Raw genomic sequence first — 19,580 nt, 5'->3', positions numbered from 1 at the left:
GTTTTTGACCTTTATGTCTTTAGATCACAGATTCTACCAGAAGTGGGCTGTTGTTAATGATCCAAAGGACACCAGAGCAGGAACTAAAGGATATGTGAAGTGCAACATTTCTGTAATGGCACGGGGTGATGTAATGGGTTCTATTCCTACTGCCTCCACCAGCCAGCATGATGATATTGAAAAGTAAGTCTGTGGTAGAGCAGCAAGTGGTGTGTTCCCCCATGGGAGTGACTAGGTGTTTCACTGCAGCAGTACCAGCCTCTTGCACATGAACACATGAAGCTGCTTTATACTGAGTCAGACCCTTGGGCCATCAAGGTCAGTATTGTCTATTCAGACTGGCAGTAGCTCTCCACTGTCAGAGGTCTTTCATATCACCTGCTGCCAGGTCCTTTGGCTGGAGATGTCAGGGATTGAGCCTGGGACCTTCTGCATGCCCAGCAAATGCTTTACCATACGCCATGGCCCCTTCCCAATGAACTTTTCTCCAAAGCATCTTGTACATACCTACGATAATATAGGCCCAATAGTTGTCAAAGCCACACAGAGCTTTTGTCTAGTCTTCTTGTAAGTTTTAATTGCTGTCACTCTACCAACATAATGCGGTCCAAGTTCCCTGTGGATTCTCATAGTCTTCCTCCTTTCCGCCCTTTCTCAGGTGCATTCACCCCGCCCTTTCAATTTTGGAGTTAACTGGGTATAGTGCTATGCTGCCACAAGCATTTTTGCTAATCTCAGCCAGCATCAAACCAATTAATAACCATGGTTAAAATACTAGTTTGCAGTTGGGCTAACTGTGGTCAGCAAAAATCCTAGTGCAGATGGTAATGGTAACTAAAGCTCCAGCACTGAAAGCAAGGGGGAAATGTGTATGGAGGTGGAGGGAAAAGGAGATGCCAATAGATAGAAGCACAAGAGGTTTTATTTGTTATTTTGGCAATTATTAGGAGTATGTGCAGCATTAAACTTGAACTGAATGTTTTCTCCCCAAGACTTCAGGCTGGATCCAGATGTAAATCTGGGGGTATGATTTTCCCCTGTTCCCCCTTTCAACTTCAGTCCCCCACTTTACCTTTTCCTTAGGGACCATTGTCCCCCAGGAGTGGCATTTCAGGGAGCAGTTTAGGCTGCTGTGGGAGTGGGGAGCAATTCCCATTCTGCTGACAGAAATCCTTCCGTCAAGAAATTACTGATGGATCCAGCCCAATACATGCAGGCCTTTGCCTTTTTTGTGGCTTTCTTCCTAATGGTGGGGTTTTCGTGAGAAGAGACAAACAGAGGTGACTGGCCATTGCCTGCCTCTGCAATCGTGGTCTTTGTTGGAGGTCTCCCATCCAATTACTAACCAAAGCCGACCCTGCTTAGTTTCTTCCTAATGTATGCTTCCCATAATGCCCATAGAGTTTATTTTCTCAGGTCCGTCCTCTGAAGATAGCTAGTGCTATTTGAGTGTCAAGTATTAAAGTTAAGGTGGCATTACTACTAGCCTAGCTTGAAGAACTCCAAAAAGCATCAAAAGTCCCCATGGTAAAAGGCCAGGATTGTCTTAAAGATCTGTGAGGCATAGTGAAAACTGAGACATACTTTCTTCCATAACTGGCCCCTCCCCTGAAATAATGCCAAATTTTGTCTGAAAACAACTTTTGTTGCTAAAGAACGTATGATTTCCAGGATTTTGTGTTGCATAGATCTGTGTGACTGGTGAACTAAGTATTTGAATGCCTGATGTGTGTTTCAGTGCAATGGGATCTCCCCTCTTTTTTTTTTCATTTTTAACAGTTGGGTGATGTGTACTTGTAGCTGGAATTCTGCTCCTAGATTTTCAAATGTCACAGGAATGTTCCTGAAAGGAACATGAATCTCATCCCAGAGGCCATTTGTGTAACTGCTCTGGATGTGGTAGCAGCATAAAAGATGGGGAGCTTGAAAAGATCTTCCCCTCTTCACGATCAGTGATTAGTCTGCAACATAATTCCTGCTGGTCATGCTGATAAAGTTAATTATAATTCTGATGTGTGCGCTTCCCCCGCCTCCCCTCTGTTTCTTGAAGCCTTCAGTTTTTGTTTTCATTTAATCACTTTTGAGAACAAAGATATCTTCCTTTCAGGAATTTGCTGCTGCCTAAAAGAATCCCAGCTGAGCGGCCTTGGGCCAAAGTTTGCATCAAAATTTACAAGGCAGATGGTTTGCCCAGCATGAGTGCAGGAATCATGGGTGGTTTTTCAAAGATTGTGAGCGAGAAGAAAGTTTTCATCGATCCATATGTGCAAGTTATGTTTTCTGGACAACAGGTAAGCTTAAGGCTAGCCTCTTGAAACCTGTGCATTCCATTAGAACTAATCTTTTGTTTCTTTATGGAACTTGAACTACTTTCTAAAGGGCATCTACTGAGGACTTTGGAAAACAGCATGAACTAAATAAGGTGCATCTCTACATGGAGATTTGGAAGAGAGATCAAACAGCTTCCAATGCAGCTGCAGTTCTTGTGGTATATGAGTATTTATGACTTCATCTTGAACTGTTCCTGTCACCAATTTCTAACAGTTGGTATTACAAGGAGCAATAAATGAGGCCGATGAAAGATTTGCAATGCATGGCACACACCACATCATAAGTTCAATTTAGTACACAAACACTGAACTGAGTTTACACTGCTGTGGATTGCCATCTTAGCATGCCCTTAGAGATTAATACAAATGTGATTGGCACTTAAGCTAATAAAAAATTGAGAAGATGCTTTATTGTCTCCAATAATGCAAAATTGCTTTGCAGTCCTTGGTACTTTATTACCAAAGGTCCATGAGGCAGACTATTATCATTAGTCTTGTTTTGCAAATTCACCAGTGTGGTGGACAATCTTTGCTGTGCCGGAAAACATCTAATGTGTTTGTGGGAGTTATAGGCCCAGCTTTCTGGCTTGAAATGCAATCTTATTTCTTTACTAAAGCACTAGAGTCATTCTGACCTAATTTTCTCATCACAAGATGTCAAGTGTTGCCTTTAGGTTCCTTTTCAATTATCACCCTTTCAAATATTGTGTTTGGAAATTGTCAAAAACTGAGATTTAGAGTCAAACTAGATATACAGGTTTTTAAAGAGTTGGGTGAGGGTTCCCCAAACCCAACTTGGGTTCTCTACAGCAACACAGCAGCTGTGGGGCATGGCTGTTAAAAAATTAAGTCCTCAAAATGCCACCGCAGGGAAGGAAGTGCTCCTGCCTCCCCCTCCCCAAGCCATGTTACCATGTCAAAATAGCATGGAGGGGAAGGTATACCCCTGTTTTTATTGCTCCATGTTCAAGTCAGATGGAGAAGTTAGGATGCTAGGCGGAACAGAAAGACCCTGGTTCAAGTCTCCAAGGGAGTGACTTGAAGTGCCATACTCTTTTCTGTTTCATTCAAGATCCTTTGACTCTCATCCCCAAGACTCAAGAAGCATGTAGATGCAAGGAAGCATATCAGTGACTGCCAGAAAGAGGATCAGGGGTCTACAATATATTGCTTTTGAACACAATTGGTTGGATTCAATTTTTTTTCAGTGGGACATTCCATTTGCACAATTTAGGGAATAGTGTTTTGCAGATTTCCCGCTCCCACTATAGACAACCACACCACACCTTATGGTGTTCTTAGGAATCCCTTGATGTCCCCACCCCATCCAGCAGTATTTTGATGAGCATAGCAGGCTACAGCAAGAAGGGGGAAGATCCACTTCACAAATGGAGCTGTAATTTTTTATACTTTGAAACCAATCTACAGTGCTATTTAGCTATTGCGGACTGGATCCAAGGTTGCAGTTATGCTGGTACAGTAACACTTTTGTTGGCAAAGGAAGATATAGTGATTTCTGCCAATCCCTCCCTCCTACTGTAGACCCCTAGTTTGTCCCTCTCTGTTCCACCCCAATTTGACTCCCACAAGCTAAATTTGAGGAGGCTTAGTGGGCTGCAGTAAGAGTGGGGAGGTGGGGAAATCACAATCCACAGGATTCACTCTGTTACTGGTACTTAGGGTTCAACCCAAGGTTCATAGCCATTAACCAGCGATTCTCAAAGAATTCATTTTGAAAAGTATCTAAGCAACAGCTAGTGGCAGTGAATTCTGTGACTAAACTAAACATTGTAAGAAGTAATGTTTGACTGTCCCAACTTACCACCGTTTTGGCCTAACTTAACACAATTCAACTTAACTTGACACAAAGTTTTCAAGTGTTTACTGGGGATAAAAAAATGTCTTTTCTACCCACTTTTCCAATGCCATTCATTATTTTATATTTTTTACCCCTTAAGTTGTCTTTTTCATGAAATAAATAATTCCAAACTGTGGTAATATTAAACGCTGTTAGTGTAAATGTTGGAATACATTTAATACTGCAGGGATCTCATCATTTAGTTTATGGGGAAATTAGGGGCTCATACAGCCATACAACAAACAAAGACTATGTTAAGTGTAGGTACAGTTTTTGCCCTCATGATTTCTCTATTATTGATTTCAAACTTTGAATTATTCTATGGTCATTTCTTCTTCTGATTTAGGGAGAAACATCAGTTGAAAGCAATACCACAGAGCCAGTATGGAATGAACAAATCATCTTCATTGAGATGTTTCCACCTCTTGTTAGAAAAATAAAAGTCCAAGTGCTGGATGATGCAAACATTGGGGATGTTGCCCTTGCCACACATTTCATTGATCTTAAGCAGATATCTGACCCTGGGAGAAATGGTGAGTCCCCCAGAATTTCAAGCACTGTTGTTTACTCATTGTCTTTGACAGCCGAATATGCGTCAGTTGGTGCACATTTGTCCCCCTCTCTGTAACGAGTATTCTGTGTCTGCGGAGCAGCAGAAATGAGTAAATATCGCCCCCCTCCAGCATTATTTGCATGTGGGAAAACAACTTGGGGGGAAGGCAGGACCCCTCCCTCCCTCCCTCCCTCTATGAGCTGTAGATTCTAAATGAATCATTCTCTACAGCTGCTGTGTGGCCAATGGGAACATGAGTTATGTCTGTGGCAAACTTGTAAAAAAGGTAATGTTTAGTTTGGCTCTCAGTGGGGTTTACTCCCAGGAATGTCTTCTTAGGATTGCACTGTTAGACTGCCAAGGAATCCTGTCCTGCTTTTCCATTGGTTGGAGGGGTACGAGCCTGTACTAAACACCTGTAAATTCTAAACTGAATGACAACAAACTGAGCAGTGTGTCAATTTTCATAGGCTTTAATCCTACTTTTGGTCCATCTTGGGTGAACTTGTATGGTTCACCTCGGAACTCAGCTCTGCGAGACATCCACAAAGATCTCAATGAAGGTCTGGGGGAAGGCATATTCTACCGTGGGCGCCTTCTCATGGCCATTTCTGTGGAGATCTTCAGCGCTATCCAAGCAGCAGAAAAAAAGCCTGTGGAGGTTCTCAAAGGTGCTCTAAGTAAGCTCAAGTTGAAGAAGAAGAGTAAAAAGGCCAAGGAAAAAACCAAAGTCTCTTTCAAAGAGCAGAAGCAAAGCCAGATTGAGGCTGGTGTCCCTGAGGAGGCAGAGCAGCCGAGTGAGGTGACGGTGGAGGTAGAGGAACTCCATCCTCTCCCCGAGGTGAGTCTCATCTTGATTAACAGAGTTGTTACATGTGCCCCAACCATATAGGCACAATAGGAGGTTGCTTAGGGCAGCAAGCTTTAAGGGGTGCCAAATTAGATAAAAGTGAATTTATTTTCTCTATTAAAATATTAATATATTATCTCTAATTTTTCTCTGTATTGAATGGTGCTGGGCATGCCAAAGGCATAGTTTGCCAAGGACACCAAAACCATTGAGCTGGCCCTGTTACATATCAGCCAATAATATTAAACTTTTTTCTTTGAAGATCATTAAATGTGTTTCATGCTTGCTATAAACATATTGCCTACATAATTTTATTGTCCAAAGAATGAAGAATAGCAATGTACAGATGTTCTCATTTTCAAACATCAGCACTAGAATACAGTGAAAGGAAGATGCTCTTGGAAGGAGCTGCACATACAACCATAATTTTGTTTGCTTTATTGCCACAGGACTTCCCGCTACCAAAATTGCAAGTCTCAAATTAAAAAGACACCTGAACAGTGATTTGGCTCTTTGGCAGTGGGCATGACTGGAGCAAACAGGAAAACAGAATTCTGCTTGTATGCATGGTTCTTTCATACACACACAATATTTATTTAGATTTTTAGACCAAGTATATAAATTCTGGAATAGGGAAGAGGAAGTAGTAGCTTGATGTCCAGCTGCAAATTTGTACAGATGTGATTTCCTGTTTGCCGTATAAGTACTGAGTATTGAAATCCTGAAGTGGAGAGTATCTATTTGTAGTTTAGAGTTCAGACGTATTAATTTGTGATAAATTTATATGCTTGATTTTAATATATTTAAGTAACGGTGCAGTCCTAAGCACAGTGCCACCCTTCTAAGCTCATTGAAGTTATAGAAGTTACCCTCATAGAAGAATGTAATTTTCCTTAGGGTTGTGTGAATAACCATATCTAATGCATTGCATCTGCTGTGTCTCTTCATACTTTGTTTAAAACAGCTATAGGTGGCTCAGTATTTTTTATTTATTTCTGTCATTTATAGTCTGCCATTCTCACTGACAGCCAAGCACAAGTGAATGGCAAGTGAACAGGGAGGAATACACGTGAGTCTGTTCACTTGCCAGGCAAGTGTCATTCGTCACTGGTAGCTTGGCTCTGATATTCAAGGTGGATTACATAGTGTATTATCAGTACAATCAATATCAAGGACATTTCCATATAGCATCAAGGACAATACTTCCCCCCATCTGAGTAAAAAGCCTTTTTGAATAATTTGGTTTTGCATCATTTGTGGAAAGCCAGGAGAGTGGGCGCTCTCCTGACCTCCTCAGGCAGGCCGTTCCACAGGGTAGGGGCCACCACAGAGAAAGCCCATGTGAGCTGCTGTTGATTTCGCCCATGTGCAGGCTGGCACCTACAAGAGATCCTGTTTTGGTGAGTGAAGCTGCCATGGAGGGACATAGGGAGGGAGGTGGTCCCATAGGTATGCTGGGCCAAGGCCATGAAGAGCTTTGTATGTAATAACCAATACCTTGAATTGAGCATGGTAACTGATAGGAAGTCAATGGAGTGACTGTATGATGGGAGTGATGTTCATGCTCCTGCTCACTCCTGCTAACAGTTGAGCTGCAGCATTTTGCACCAATTGGAGCCTCCTAGTTAACTTAGATGGGAGACCAATGTATAGTGTATTACAATAGTCAAGCTTTGATGTTACCAATTTACCATAACATGGATCCAAGTGGCCAAGTCGGCCATGTCGAAGTAAGAAGCCACCTTCCAGGCTAGAGTGAGATTGTAGTAAGCATTTTTGTGGCTGCCTTAACTTGTTTTTCTAGTAGTAGTGCTAGATCCAGTATAACCCCTAGGCTCTTAACTAAGTCTGCAAGGGTCAGACAAACTCCATCGAAAGTGGGGAGTACAATGTCTTTCAAGATCTCTGTGTTCCCAACAAGCATCACTTCAGTCTTGTCTGGGTTCAATTTCAATTTGTTATTTTTCAGCCATTTCACTATGGCTGTCAGGCAGCGATCTAAGATTTCTACTGCATCCTCGGGGACCAGGATAGCGAGATATAGAGTTGGGTGTCATCTGCATATTGATGACATCCCACTCCATAGCTGCAAATGAGTTCTCCTAAAGGTTTTATGTGGAGGTTGAAACATGGGAGATAAGATTGCACCCTGTGGAACTCTACAAGATAATTCCCATTTTGGAGACAGCTGATCTCTGACAGCAACCCTTTGAGTTTGTTCCATGAGAAATGATTTAAACCATTTCAGGGTACATCCTATGATGTCCACTTCTAGGTCTAAGTGCTTCAACAGGATGGCATGGTCTACTGTGTCAAGGCTGCAGACAGATCCAGGAGGAGCAATATATCATCAATTTATATGTCTGATGATTTGATTAACCCCTAGGATGGAGTATGCCAATTTTGGACCATTGTAAGTTTGACATAGAATCAGTGTTGGAGGGATGTCACTTAGATAACTGTCCATTTTCTCCGATAATATACTGGTGAGGCAGGGCAACATCTTCCTGAAAAAGAGTACACCAGTATTTTAACAGAACCTCTGCAGTACATTACAGTATATACATTGTTTGTAAAGGAACAATTAAGTAGGTGGAGATGGTGGTGGTAACACAAGATTACCTGGGTGGTGATAAAGAGCTCTTGCTGTGCCACAGCCCTATCACTCTGAAAAGGACAAATAAAGCCAATAAAGTAAACACCCATGCCCTATGTGTCCCTTGCTGGCTTGGCTGCAGACCAAGTAATATTGCACAGAATACGTAAGTGCAGTAGACTGATGTATTTAAAGACAATCAGGAAGAAGTCCTGTGACAGTAAAACAGGTGTGCTCTGTTTAATTTGTAGGCCTTTGTTAGGCCTGGGGAAAATATTTTAAACAAATCATGTCCATTCAAACAGATTCCATTCTTATCTTTTGTAGCTTCTTGCCCAAGCAAAGTAGTGGCATTAGCAGAGGACAAAAATATCTCATTCTCCAGCTGTGCAAATTATTGATTTTTATACAGAGGAACAAACTCCCTGTTATGTGTAAATGAATGTAAGGAATTAAAAAAAAATGAAAATTAGGCATGAGATTTTGAGACAGTGTGAAAGGAAGGCATGGTATTTCTGCCTTTCCCCATTGGTCATTTTTCTCTCTGGGGTTCCAGAAATTTGCATCAGCACATCCTGCTATAGTCTTCCTTATTTGCATTTCTATGTATTTGCTCAAGGTGTAATTTGGTGTAGTGATTAAGAGTGTGGGACAATAATCTGGAGCACTGGGTTTGATTCCCCACTCCTCCACTTGAAGCCAGCTGGATGACCTTGGGTCAATCACAGGAGCTCTCTCAGCCCCACCCACCTCACAAGGTGTTTGGTTGTGGGGATAATAATAGCACTCTGAGTGGGTGTTAAGCTGTCCTGAAGGGTGGTATATAAATCGAATGTTGTTGTTGTTATTACTACTACTACTACAAGGTACAGAGGTGCCAGATCAGTAGAAGTATTTGAGTGCAACTATGTGGGTAGTGGCCCTGCTTTAACATTCGCCTGAATATGCTATTTTTTTCCATGCTGAAAGGTAGCATGACTGTTTTGTCTGAATTTCATGAGACCACCAAGATCTCTGGCCTGAGGGACATTCGGCTGGTCTAGGGCCTTTTCTGCCCTGGCCCCAGCCCGGTGGAATGCTCTCCCACTGGGGATCCAGCCCCTGTAGGATCTATTACAGTTCCTCAGGGCTTGCAAGACGGAGATTTTCTGCCAGGCCTTTGATTAGGGGTCAGCTTTGTGTCTCCTCTTTCTGATTGCCTTGCCCTCCTTTTGTGGCTGCCTGGATTTACACCAGGGTGGTGCCCATGGCTTGTAGTGATTTTATAGTAGCCTGGTTTGATCAGTGGCGCCTGAATCTTTTTATCTGGATTGAGTGGTTTTAATGTTTTTATTGTATTTATTGAAATATTGTTGGAAGCCACCCTGAGCCCGCTTGCGGGAAGGGTGTGGTATAGGATAAATAAATAAGATCCAAAATGCTAAACAGCACCAAACTATAAGCATTATTATAAAGAATGACGTATATATCAAAGACAGAATAAGCAAAATGAAAGTGATATATATTTAAATATTACAACATACATGTAGTAAAATGTGATGCTTACCTATACCTTGCATAGATATACCTTAAAAACCAGAGCACACCACAGCACATAATAGAGAACAATATAGGATGTATAAACAACTAGTGACAGGAATCCAATATTGTATCCTATTTCGAAATGTCTTCATCAGAAGAGTACAAAATTGAAGTCAGATGAAATTTCTGTGTCTAGGTCTCCTATATGGTTAAAACAGAAAGTACACACAGTTCATTACATCAAGACTTATCAACCAGCTGCAGTATAAAATAATGTGCAAAACCAGGGCTTTTTTTCTGGGAAAAGAGGTGGTGGAACTCAGTGGGTTGCCCTCGGAGAAAATGATCACATGGGTGGTGGCCCTGCCCCCTGATCTCCAGACAGGGGAGTGTAGATTGCCGGTGCGGAGGACAATCTCAACTCCCCTCTGTCTGGAGATCAGGGGGCAGGGCCACCAGCCATGTGACCATTTTCAAGAGGTTCCGGAACTTCGTTCCCCCGCGTTCCCGCTGAAAAAAAGCCCTGTGCAAAACACTAATCATCATACAATTATTGGCCCTTAATCAATTCTTTTGTGATATATTTGTTTTTATTATATGGGATATATCCTTTTTAAAAACCCATTTTAAAATGATAAAAAGAGCTCTCCTGATTCTGATTATAATCAGCACAGTTGCTGAATATTCTTGCTCACTCCCACAAAATGTAAACTTTAAACATTTGAAAACACTAGAAGCAAAGTAGAGAATGAGTTACATGACTAGAAAAATTATTTGCAAAGGTTATACCTCCAATTTAAAAATGTTACGGAGACTGCAAAAGTTGGAGTATAGCAATGTCTTGTGTGCAAAGGAAAAAAAAGATCCTGCAGGGGGCAGCAAGCTCTAGCTAGAAAGGACTGTAGGGCCAGCTTTTCCTCCTCTGTCTAGGCTTTTCTTCTAGAACTCTGCAAGCACTCTTTCTTGGCTAGGAAGGCAGCTAGAGCTAGGTTCATTTCTTCTCTTTTATGTCATTTGATAGTTCCATAAGTAAAGCTGAAGTTGCTCTTTAATCAGTTCAGTGTCCTGACTGCTGCACAGGCACTCTGTCAATAGCAAATACTGACTTGTATTGCAAGTACATAGAACAAAACAGATAAGAGATTGAGCAGCCAAAATAAACGACTTTCCTGTAAATAAAAGCAAGATTGATCCCGTAATGCAGGCGTTTGCAAAACACACACACAAACATACTGTTTTGTTTTGTTAAAACTTCTGATAAAGTGGCTGTGTTATTCCCTCCAATGTTTGTATTCTTCCCCAAGGATAGCATCGCTACACTGCATTGAACTGAGGAATTCAATGGCCAGTCACACTAAAATGATTGTATAAATGTATCACAACTGTCTGATTGTGTTTGTCTTAGGTGAAACATTCATAGTTCAGTACTGTGAATTGTTATGTGAGGGGGAAATTGTATAAACAATTTTATGTCAAAACCAGGTCATATTGAACCTTTCTTTCTTCTTCAGAATGCACTGGGGGTTAAAGAAGAATTCCTCCTTTTTGCCTCCTTCTTTGAGGTGACTATGATGGATCCAGCCATAGGTACCAAGCCTGTGAAATTTGAGATCTCTATAGGTAACTATGTTCTCTGAACCTTTGAGCAAAATCAGATATTACCAGAAAAAAATCATAGTTGAAGAGTTCAACAGAAACTTTTATTTGGATGGCCGTAGATTTAGAGAGTGTTAACAAAGTATGGATCATACTTTGGACCAAGGCTGGCAGCCAGTAGGAGGCTCACCTCCCAAAGTGGGGGGCGCCATAATGATGTCGCTAGTGATGCACTGATGTCACTTCTGGTTGCACTAGAAGTGATACCAGGCCTTCCAGATGTTGGCATCTGCGCCCCATTTTACCCCCATTTTCTCCTGCCGCCCAGTTGAGCAGGAGCAGGAAGGTTGGGAGCATATTGCAACCTTAGTGTAGGCCTGTTGCTCGTGGTTGCTGTATGCCAGTGCTTCTCAAACTTTCTGGTGTGGTGGACCGGCATGTTCCCCCCCCCCCCATGTGCCAGGGACCAGTACCATATCTGTGCCATGTTGTTATAGCATTTGCATAGGCATGTAGCACATCAGATCAGAAAAACTAACATTATTCACAATATTAATTGAATAGGAGCGTGCATATCAAATGTAGCCTACTCATGGAGATGTTCCCATTTAAATACATTGAAGATGGACTGAAAGGCTGTAGATCTATGTGGATAATATAAAATAGCTATTATTCATTTATGATCCAAGAAAATATTATTTTAGTGGTTTTAAACCCCAATGAATAAAGACATTAACAAAAATTATTTAATTTATAATATTAGTATTTACATTCTCAGGTCAATGGGTTCGTACGGGGTCTCCATGTACAATTGGTGTCCTGCAACTAAATGTTGTGCCTTGTGGAGACAGTTGTCTTCACAGTTGTCCCATCCACCCTTCTGTGTTACTACCCTCTTCTCTGTTGTTTGATTCCTCCAGCACTCTTCACTGTTATTCTTGTTATCTCCCATAGTCCTTTAGCCTTTACCACACTCCTACCCAAATATCCTTAATGCTTTACTTCCCCTCTGTGTCAAAGACCCTTGCCCTTTGCCAGTGCTGGTTCATTTTGGGGGGGGGGGGAACTGGCCAGAGAGTACTCAGGCCCCCCTGCCCAATATCAGACTCCTCTTCTTGCCCCCTATCCACTTGCTCCACCTGCTTCCTTTGCCCACTTGCAAGCTCTCCCACCACCAGCATTAAATGTAAAGGCAGTCCCCTGTGCAAGCACCAAGTCATTACTGACCCATGAGGGGACGTCGCATCACGACGTTTTCTTGGCAGACTTTTTTACAGGGTGCCCATATTGCCTGCATGCCCCTTCCCTGATGGTGGTGGGTGTAGTTAGGGGTCCTACTGCCATGGCCACCAGGAACACTGATGCTTTGCATGCCCTTCTCCAGCAGTGTTAGGCAGCATATGCATTTGGGAGCAGAGGAGACAAAGCACTCACAAGCAGGCAGTGGAAGTGTCAGGTAGGGCAGCCAGCCTGCCTGCCATACCTGTGAATGTATATCTATTGGGGGAGAATGGGTAGTAGTTTCTTCCTTCACTGTATCTTGGCTATGCTTTGCTTGGGCTGAGTTACCAGTGCAGCTGGAACGTCTGGGAACCGACCTTGGGAAACTCAGCTCTGCATCTCTTTCAGAACTTTCGCTGACTCTTGTTTGAACTGGGGGGAGGGGACTGGAGGTATAACCTCTGGGGGAAGACTTTGCTTTGGCATTCCAGGCAATTACTATGTACAAGTGCACTTCTAGGTAGCAATACCTGTTAAAGACCTTTAACTCGTATAACTGTGTTTGATGAAGCAGAGAGTCTGAGGGAATCCCCTAGCCAGGCCTGACAGGAAGGGTGTGAGTGCAGGCATCAGAGCAGATGCGTGAGTAGGGAGTCAGCAGCAGTAGGTCCCACCAGAAGCCATGGGCCCTGGCAGCTGCCCCACTTCACCATGTGCTGATACCATCCCTGCCCTTTATCCCCTCCCTCTGAAAGACCATTACCCTATATCCCCTCCATCCCAAACACCCTTACCCTTTCCTACCCTTTCCCCTCTCCCTCCCAAACATTCTTTGCCGCCACCCCCCCTGTTGCTTACCTTTTCCTGGAGTGGTCCTGTTGTGGTTTGTGCTGCCCAGACCTCACTATTTTGCTGGGTGGCCCTGGTGCAGCTTGCCTCACCTCAGTGTGGTGGTGTCTGGGCTCAGGCAGCTGGCCTTGTCTCACCACAGCACTGGGTGGTCCCAGGGTGGCTTGCCTTGCCACAGCACTTCCTGGCCCAGTCTTGGTGGCTGCTCAGTGGTGCCTGGCAGGAACAAAAAGGTATGTTTTCTGCATTTGTGCAGAAAATGCTTTAGTTGGTTTTTTGTTTGAGGTGATGGTTAATGTAATATGTATGTAGCTATGAACATAATGTAGTGCTATGGCATAATTATCAATATTATGTGCATCTGAAAATATAGTATTTAATACTGTTGACTTTATCAACTGATAATAATTCTTGGTGGATTTCCAGTGCAATTTTTAAATTATGCTATTGTTTCTTTCTTTCTTGAGCTTTCTGTGAACTGGCAGCTAAGGGCTTACGGACTGGCACCATCCACAGGCTTGGAGTGGCAATGCCACCGTGAGAACCTGATGATTATGAGGTCATATATAAATAAAATAATGCTCCTTTCTCATGCATGGACATGCCTTCAATCTGTTCTCCTAAAGCTGCAGTATATTTTCTGTCTCACCTTTTCTGTCTATCCTGCTCTTGAGACTGTAACTGCTTAGCAGTTACTAGACAGAGCCCTGCGTAAGCATTCTAATGCTTGATTTTACCTCAGAAATTGCCCATGACAGCTTGAGAAAAGCCCACATGGGTTCCCTCAGCACATGTCAGTCTCCACCAAACATGGTTGTTTTCAAGCACTTGATTAACTGGAAGCCACGCTGTTGTTGACTATAAATACAAAAATAACAAAAGTTCAGGAAAAAACCAAAATTGCTCTGTATACTCTGACTATAGACTCTATAAGAGCATGAAGACTACAAACACAAATTGTTGATGCTCTGATGAGGTTGGGGCTGCAGGGATGTCTGGAGGGCTGCCTTATGGTGATGAAACAATAGAATTATGGCACAGCAAGTAAGAGTAACCATCTTAATCTTCAAGGTAACTATGGCAAAGCTGAAGAAGTTTTGACCAAGACTTCTAAGAAAGGCGAAAAGGAAGAAAGGAGTGAAGAGAAGCAGCCTTTGCTCGAACCCAGTTCTGAAGATGAACTGGATGTTGAAGTCATATCTCCAAGCACAACTTTGCTTGATAAGTCTGTGACTGCAAACCAAAGGCCTGAGGCCACAGAATATGACAGGTAATTGCTTTTCTTTGCACTGTTACTAGCTCTTGGCTCATTGCATTCCCATTTATTATTCTTCCCGTTCAGCAGTCATTCATATAATTCATTGGGTTTAAATCATAGAAAGATAGATCTGGAAATAAACCTAAGGATCGTCTGCCCTAAGAAAGGATACCCTATGCATAAAGCATCTCTAACCCATGTCTAATATATATTTTCTGACTAAAAGACTGGGCTTTTTTTCAGCTGGAACGTGGTGGAACAGAGTTCCAGAACCTCTTGAAAATGGTCACATGGCTGGTGGCCCTGCCCCCTGATCTCCAGACAGAGGGGAGTTTAGATTGCCCTCCACGCTGCCGAGCAGTGTGGAGGGCAATCTCAACTCCCCTCTGTCTGGAGATCAGGGGGTGGGGCCACCAGCCATGTGACCATTTTCTTCGAGGGCAACCCACTGAGTTCCACCGCCTCTTTTCCCAGAAATAAAAGCGTCAAGATCCAGTACTATGCATGTATAATCTGGGATAGGAAAGCGTCAGAAAAGCATAATCTATTCAGTGCAAACAGATGGATGCATTCTAGCTTTTCAAGCTTCTAATGTTTTTGAGACTGAGAAATCCAAATTCAGCACTCGGTCACCATACCTTTGTTTATTGCCATAAAAGATAGAATTTCTTTCCCCTTAAGACAAAAGTCCAGTTGCACCTATTTGTAATCATAATCATTCAATAGTTCTTGTTTCTGATTAACTGAAAGCCAATCTAGATAGAATAGCCCTGAGAGATCCTCTTCATCGTGACACATGCAATGCAGTTCTAAGCAGAGTTAACACACTTCTAAGTCCATTGAAACCAATGGGTTTAGAAGGGTGTAACTCTGCTTAGGACTGCACTGCTAATTGGCTAGCATTTATCAGGGCACATCCTAAGAGCCCAAATCTCCAGTGTATGTATCTTTTCTCTGGCAAAATGTCCTTTACAAATATGGATACGCAGGGCCCTTTCTGCTCAGGAGGGATACATTACTCCTTAATGTTCTTCTCGCAGTTGACCTTCACCAGACTCAACCAGCTTCTGTTGAGTTGCCTTCATTGCATCTGTTGGAGAATTGAGCTCTACCTTGTTCTAGAGTCCAGCTTCCTATGAGACCTTTCCCTCAGTCTTATCCCCCTAATTCAAGCCCAAGAAATTGGGGAGGGCTGTCCTCATCAAGTTCATGTGACAGATTTGGAATTTTCTATATGTGTAATATGTCTTTTTTAAAGAGTGGAAATCCATTACTACTCTGAGTAATGGTATATCAGTATAACTGCCACGCAGACGGCTGCTTATCAGCTGCTCATTCAAGTTGTAAATTTTCTCCGCCTGCTGCTCTTAGCTCTTACAGCTGCCTGCCCATGCTGCATGATAAACCTTGCGTGTATGTCTGGAGCTACTGGGAAGACTATACCTGGAGACTCTGCAATTCCAACTGGATTGTCAAAATAGCAGAGCGTTTGGTAAAGTATTGCTCTGCCTGTCAAGCCTCTGTCAAGCCCTGCTGCTTTGTGTTCTACACTCGCTTTTCCTGGAACATGCATAAAATTATTTGGGCAGAGTGGGAGCGTGATTGGATTTAGGTTCTGAGTACTCTTGGCCCTGTTCTTGACAAAGGATGTTTGAGGGCACTCAATACTTCACAGGAGAAACTCTGCTTCATTCTTTACAAAAAATCACACTGTTGTTGCTTATATGTGGGCTAATTATTTTGGTGCATGGGTGCATACTATCAGCTTCAAGCACTTCGCAGGATACAAGCTTCTTAAGTCATCCGGTACTGATCTTAAGGCAGTGTTTATTACAACAGGAACATGGGCTGGAAGATGTAGAGAAGCTCTTGAGGAGACCCAAGTCCAAAGCAGATGAGAGGCTTCGGCAGGTCCTGGAGGAGTTTGTGGCCGGATGTAGGTTGGTACATCCCTGCTTTCATTTTGTGATAACCGTACGGTTAATTCACAATGTCTTTCTTTCTTCTTCTGTCTTAATCACGTTCTTTGTCAAAACTCTTGAATTAAATATCCTGGAAGATAATTACACCTGGATCCTGATGTTATGAGACCCATCTCTAATTAGAGAGTTCATTGTATGCAAATGGATTAATATGAAGCTCTGTGAAAATGTTTGGTGTTCATTAAGAACTCTTGTTTTATGGCAGTTTCTGTGTTTGCTTTTCCAGACACATTTAGATAACAAATTTGAATAATAAACAGTGAAACACAGAAAGAGTGCATCTCTTTAGAATTTTCCAAAGGATTACCAATCACCAGTTTCTTTCAGAAGAAAACACATCTATAGTAAGGAGTTCCCACTTTTAAGCGAGCTCATTTACTCCTTATGTTTGCTGTCCACGCTGCAAGGAATCTCTGGGCAGAATAAATGGTAGCCTTTTCTCAAACACTCCTGTTAAGTTGATTAGGCTAAAAAGTAGCAAGTAGTCCAATGACACACAGTGAGCTTCATGATGACCCAGCTGAGATTTGAACCCATCTTGCCAGTCTAAGACCAACACTCTGCCTACTACATCACACTGGCTTTTACATAAACATGCAGAAGAAGGCGAGTGTGGAAAGTCAGTGCTATATGTACTATAATTGCTAGAGAGTGATGTAAATGGTCAGACAGCAGTTTGAATGCACATTTTTTAAGAATTCTATGATGATGATGAATCCTTGACTTCTATATTTTATCCTGTGTGATATGTGGCTGCAATCACAGAGCCAGAACTCACCGTTTATCTAATTTCAGGCAATATTCACTTAATGCAGACAAAAAGCCAATGGCCCGTCCAAATAATCTTGATCGATGTCGGATGAAGTCACTTCCACAAAATATTGTGAGTCTTGTGAGCAGTCTGTGTTTATGGATGTTTTATTCTAGATTGGTACAAGGCTTGGGTCCACTTTTAAGGAAACTGAATTGCTAGTAGGCTTGTTCATTTGACTTATCTGTGTATATCAATATGTTGGCAAGAGAAAGTGAGATAGTGCCCACATTGATTCAAACTTGCACAAAGTCTGTCTGCATACAAGCTACACATATGCGTACTCTGTATACACAATCTTTACCTTGCAAAAAAGAGAACTTGCATATGTTGGCCAAAAGTTTGTGCACAGGTTTGGATCAACGTATGAAGCAGGGCTGCCAATTCTGAGTTGGAAAATTCCTGAAGATTTGGGTGTAGAGTTGGGCAGGGGAGGAATTTGAGCAAGGTATAATGCCATAGAATCCACTTTCCAAAGAAGCCATTTTCTCCATGGGAACTTCTATCTAACATCTAGAGATCAGTTGTAATTCTGGAGATCTCCAGGCCCCACTAGGAGGTTGGCAACCCTGATATGGAGGGCCTGGGGTATGGCCAACAAGCACTGATTCCATTTCTTCCCAACCCCACCATCACACACTGATATACCCAGGTATCTTGTCTGAATAGAACTCCTTTGACAGCAAACATTCTGATCTAATCCAAATCCTGTCTAAATATGTTGACCTCATTGTGGTGGCGCATCCAGCGATTTTCAGCATTTCTCTTGTCTTTGGCACTTTGAAAGCTGGATCTAAGATAACCATTGGCCTCCTAGTCTTCACTGATAATACTTTCTCCCATTTATATCTACCCCTTGTGCATGATGAAAGAGCCCATCATAAGGGAAAATTAATACATCATAGAAACTTTGAATGATCAGGTCATGGCACAGCTGTTGCAAGGACCCACTTGAAAGTATTGTCAGGTGTCTCCACCACAGTCAAAGACACCTGTAAAGGTCCAAGTGAAAGAAAGCTGCCTCCTGATCCTGTACAGCATGGCTGCCCTCTTGAATATTTTATCCTTCATCTCTCCCTTATTTATTTATTTAAGATATTTCTATACTACCTCTTCAGAGTTCTGCTCAAGGCAGCTTGCAGTTAAAATCACCACAATATTGAAAACAAGCCACTGGATATAAGTAGCATAAAAATATCTATAAAACATTAAAAACTTTTTAAAAACATTAAAAAGCTGATAAGATAAAAAGCCCCTAATTAAAATTCTGGGTAAAAATATATGTTCCGTCCTGGCACCTAAGAGTAAAGTAGGTGCCAGGTGAGGCTCAACTGGGAGGGTGTTCAAAAGTTAAGGTGCCACCACAGGAAATGTCCTCTTTAGTCTCCACTTGCCTCATCTCTGAAGGTTGGGGGAACAGAGAGCAGAGCTTGAGAGGCAGATTTTAAATGGTGGGCTGGATAGTATGGGAAGAGATTGTCCTTTAGGTGCCCTGGCTTCAAGCCATTTAGAGCCTTAAAAGTAAGAACCAGCACTTTGAATTGTGCTTGAAAACAGGTAGATACCTAGTGTAGATCTTTCAGCACAAATGTGATATAATACCTGTAACCAATACCTGACAGTAGCTTGGCCATCACAGTTTGGATAGTGGAGAGCCAGTTTGGTGTGGTGGTTAAGAGTGGCAGAACTCTAATCTGGAGAACTGGGTTTGATTCCCCACTCCTCCACTTGTAGCCAGCTGGGTGACCTTGGGTCAGTCACAGCTCTTCTGGGAGCTCCCTCAGCCCCACCCACCTCACAGAGTGATTGTTGTGGAGATAATAATGACATGCTTTGTAAACTGCTCTGACTGGGCATTAAGTTGTCCTGAAGGGTGGTATATAAATTGAATGTTATTATAGATGAATTGAAGTTTTGGAATTGTTTTCAAAGGGAGCCCAATGTAGAGCATATTACAATAACCCAATTGGATGTAATACTGTGGCTGAATCTGCCAGAGCTGATCAAATGTACTACGTTGACACAGAGGAGACCTGAACTTCCAACTGTAGGCTAGGATCCAGTAGCACTCCCAAGCTATGAACCTACTCTTTCAGAGGGTGTGCAACCCCCCACCCAAGACAGGCTGACTCTGAAATCCTCCAGCAGCTTCTCC

General features: G+C 42.4%; 1 protein-coding gene across 1 annotated transcript in view; it reads left to right on the top strand.

The window, feature by feature from the left end:
- The window catches only part of LOC129330521 (fer-1-like protein 4), a 97,885-nt gene that overhangs the window by 17,984 nt on the left and 60,321 nt on the right, over nt 1-19,580 (top strand). The window contains exons 12-20 of the mRNA XM_054980580.1: nt 24-183; nt 2,108-2,291; nt 4,535-4,721; nt 5,212-5,582; nt 11,220-11,328; nt 14,446-14,644; nt 16,004-16,124; nt 16,472-16,572; nt 17,410-17,497. Coding sequence (XP_054836555.1) covers nt 24-183; nt 2,108-2,291; nt 4,535-4,721; nt 5,212-5,582; nt 11,220-11,328; nt 14,446-14,644; nt 16,004-16,124; nt 16,472-16,572; nt 17,410-17,497 — 1,520 coding nt within the window. The remainder of the gene's footprint in view (nt 1-23; nt 184-2,107; nt 2,292-4,534; nt 4,722-5,211; nt 5,583-11,219; nt 11,329-14,445; nt 14,645-16,003; nt 16,125-16,471; nt 16,573-17,409; nt 17,498-19,580) is intronic.

Source organism: Eublepharis macularius, chromosome 5 (genome assembly GCF_028583425.1).
Source record: "Eublepharis macularius isolate TG4126 chromosome 5, MPM_Emac_v1.0, whole genome shotgun sequence".
Taxonomy (NCBI): Eukaryota; Metazoa; Chordata; class Lepidosauria; order Squamata; family Eublepharidae; genus Eublepharis; species Eublepharis macularius.
Note: the sequence above shows the minus strand (reverse complement) of the source record. Positions and strands in the feature narration are given on the sequence as shown.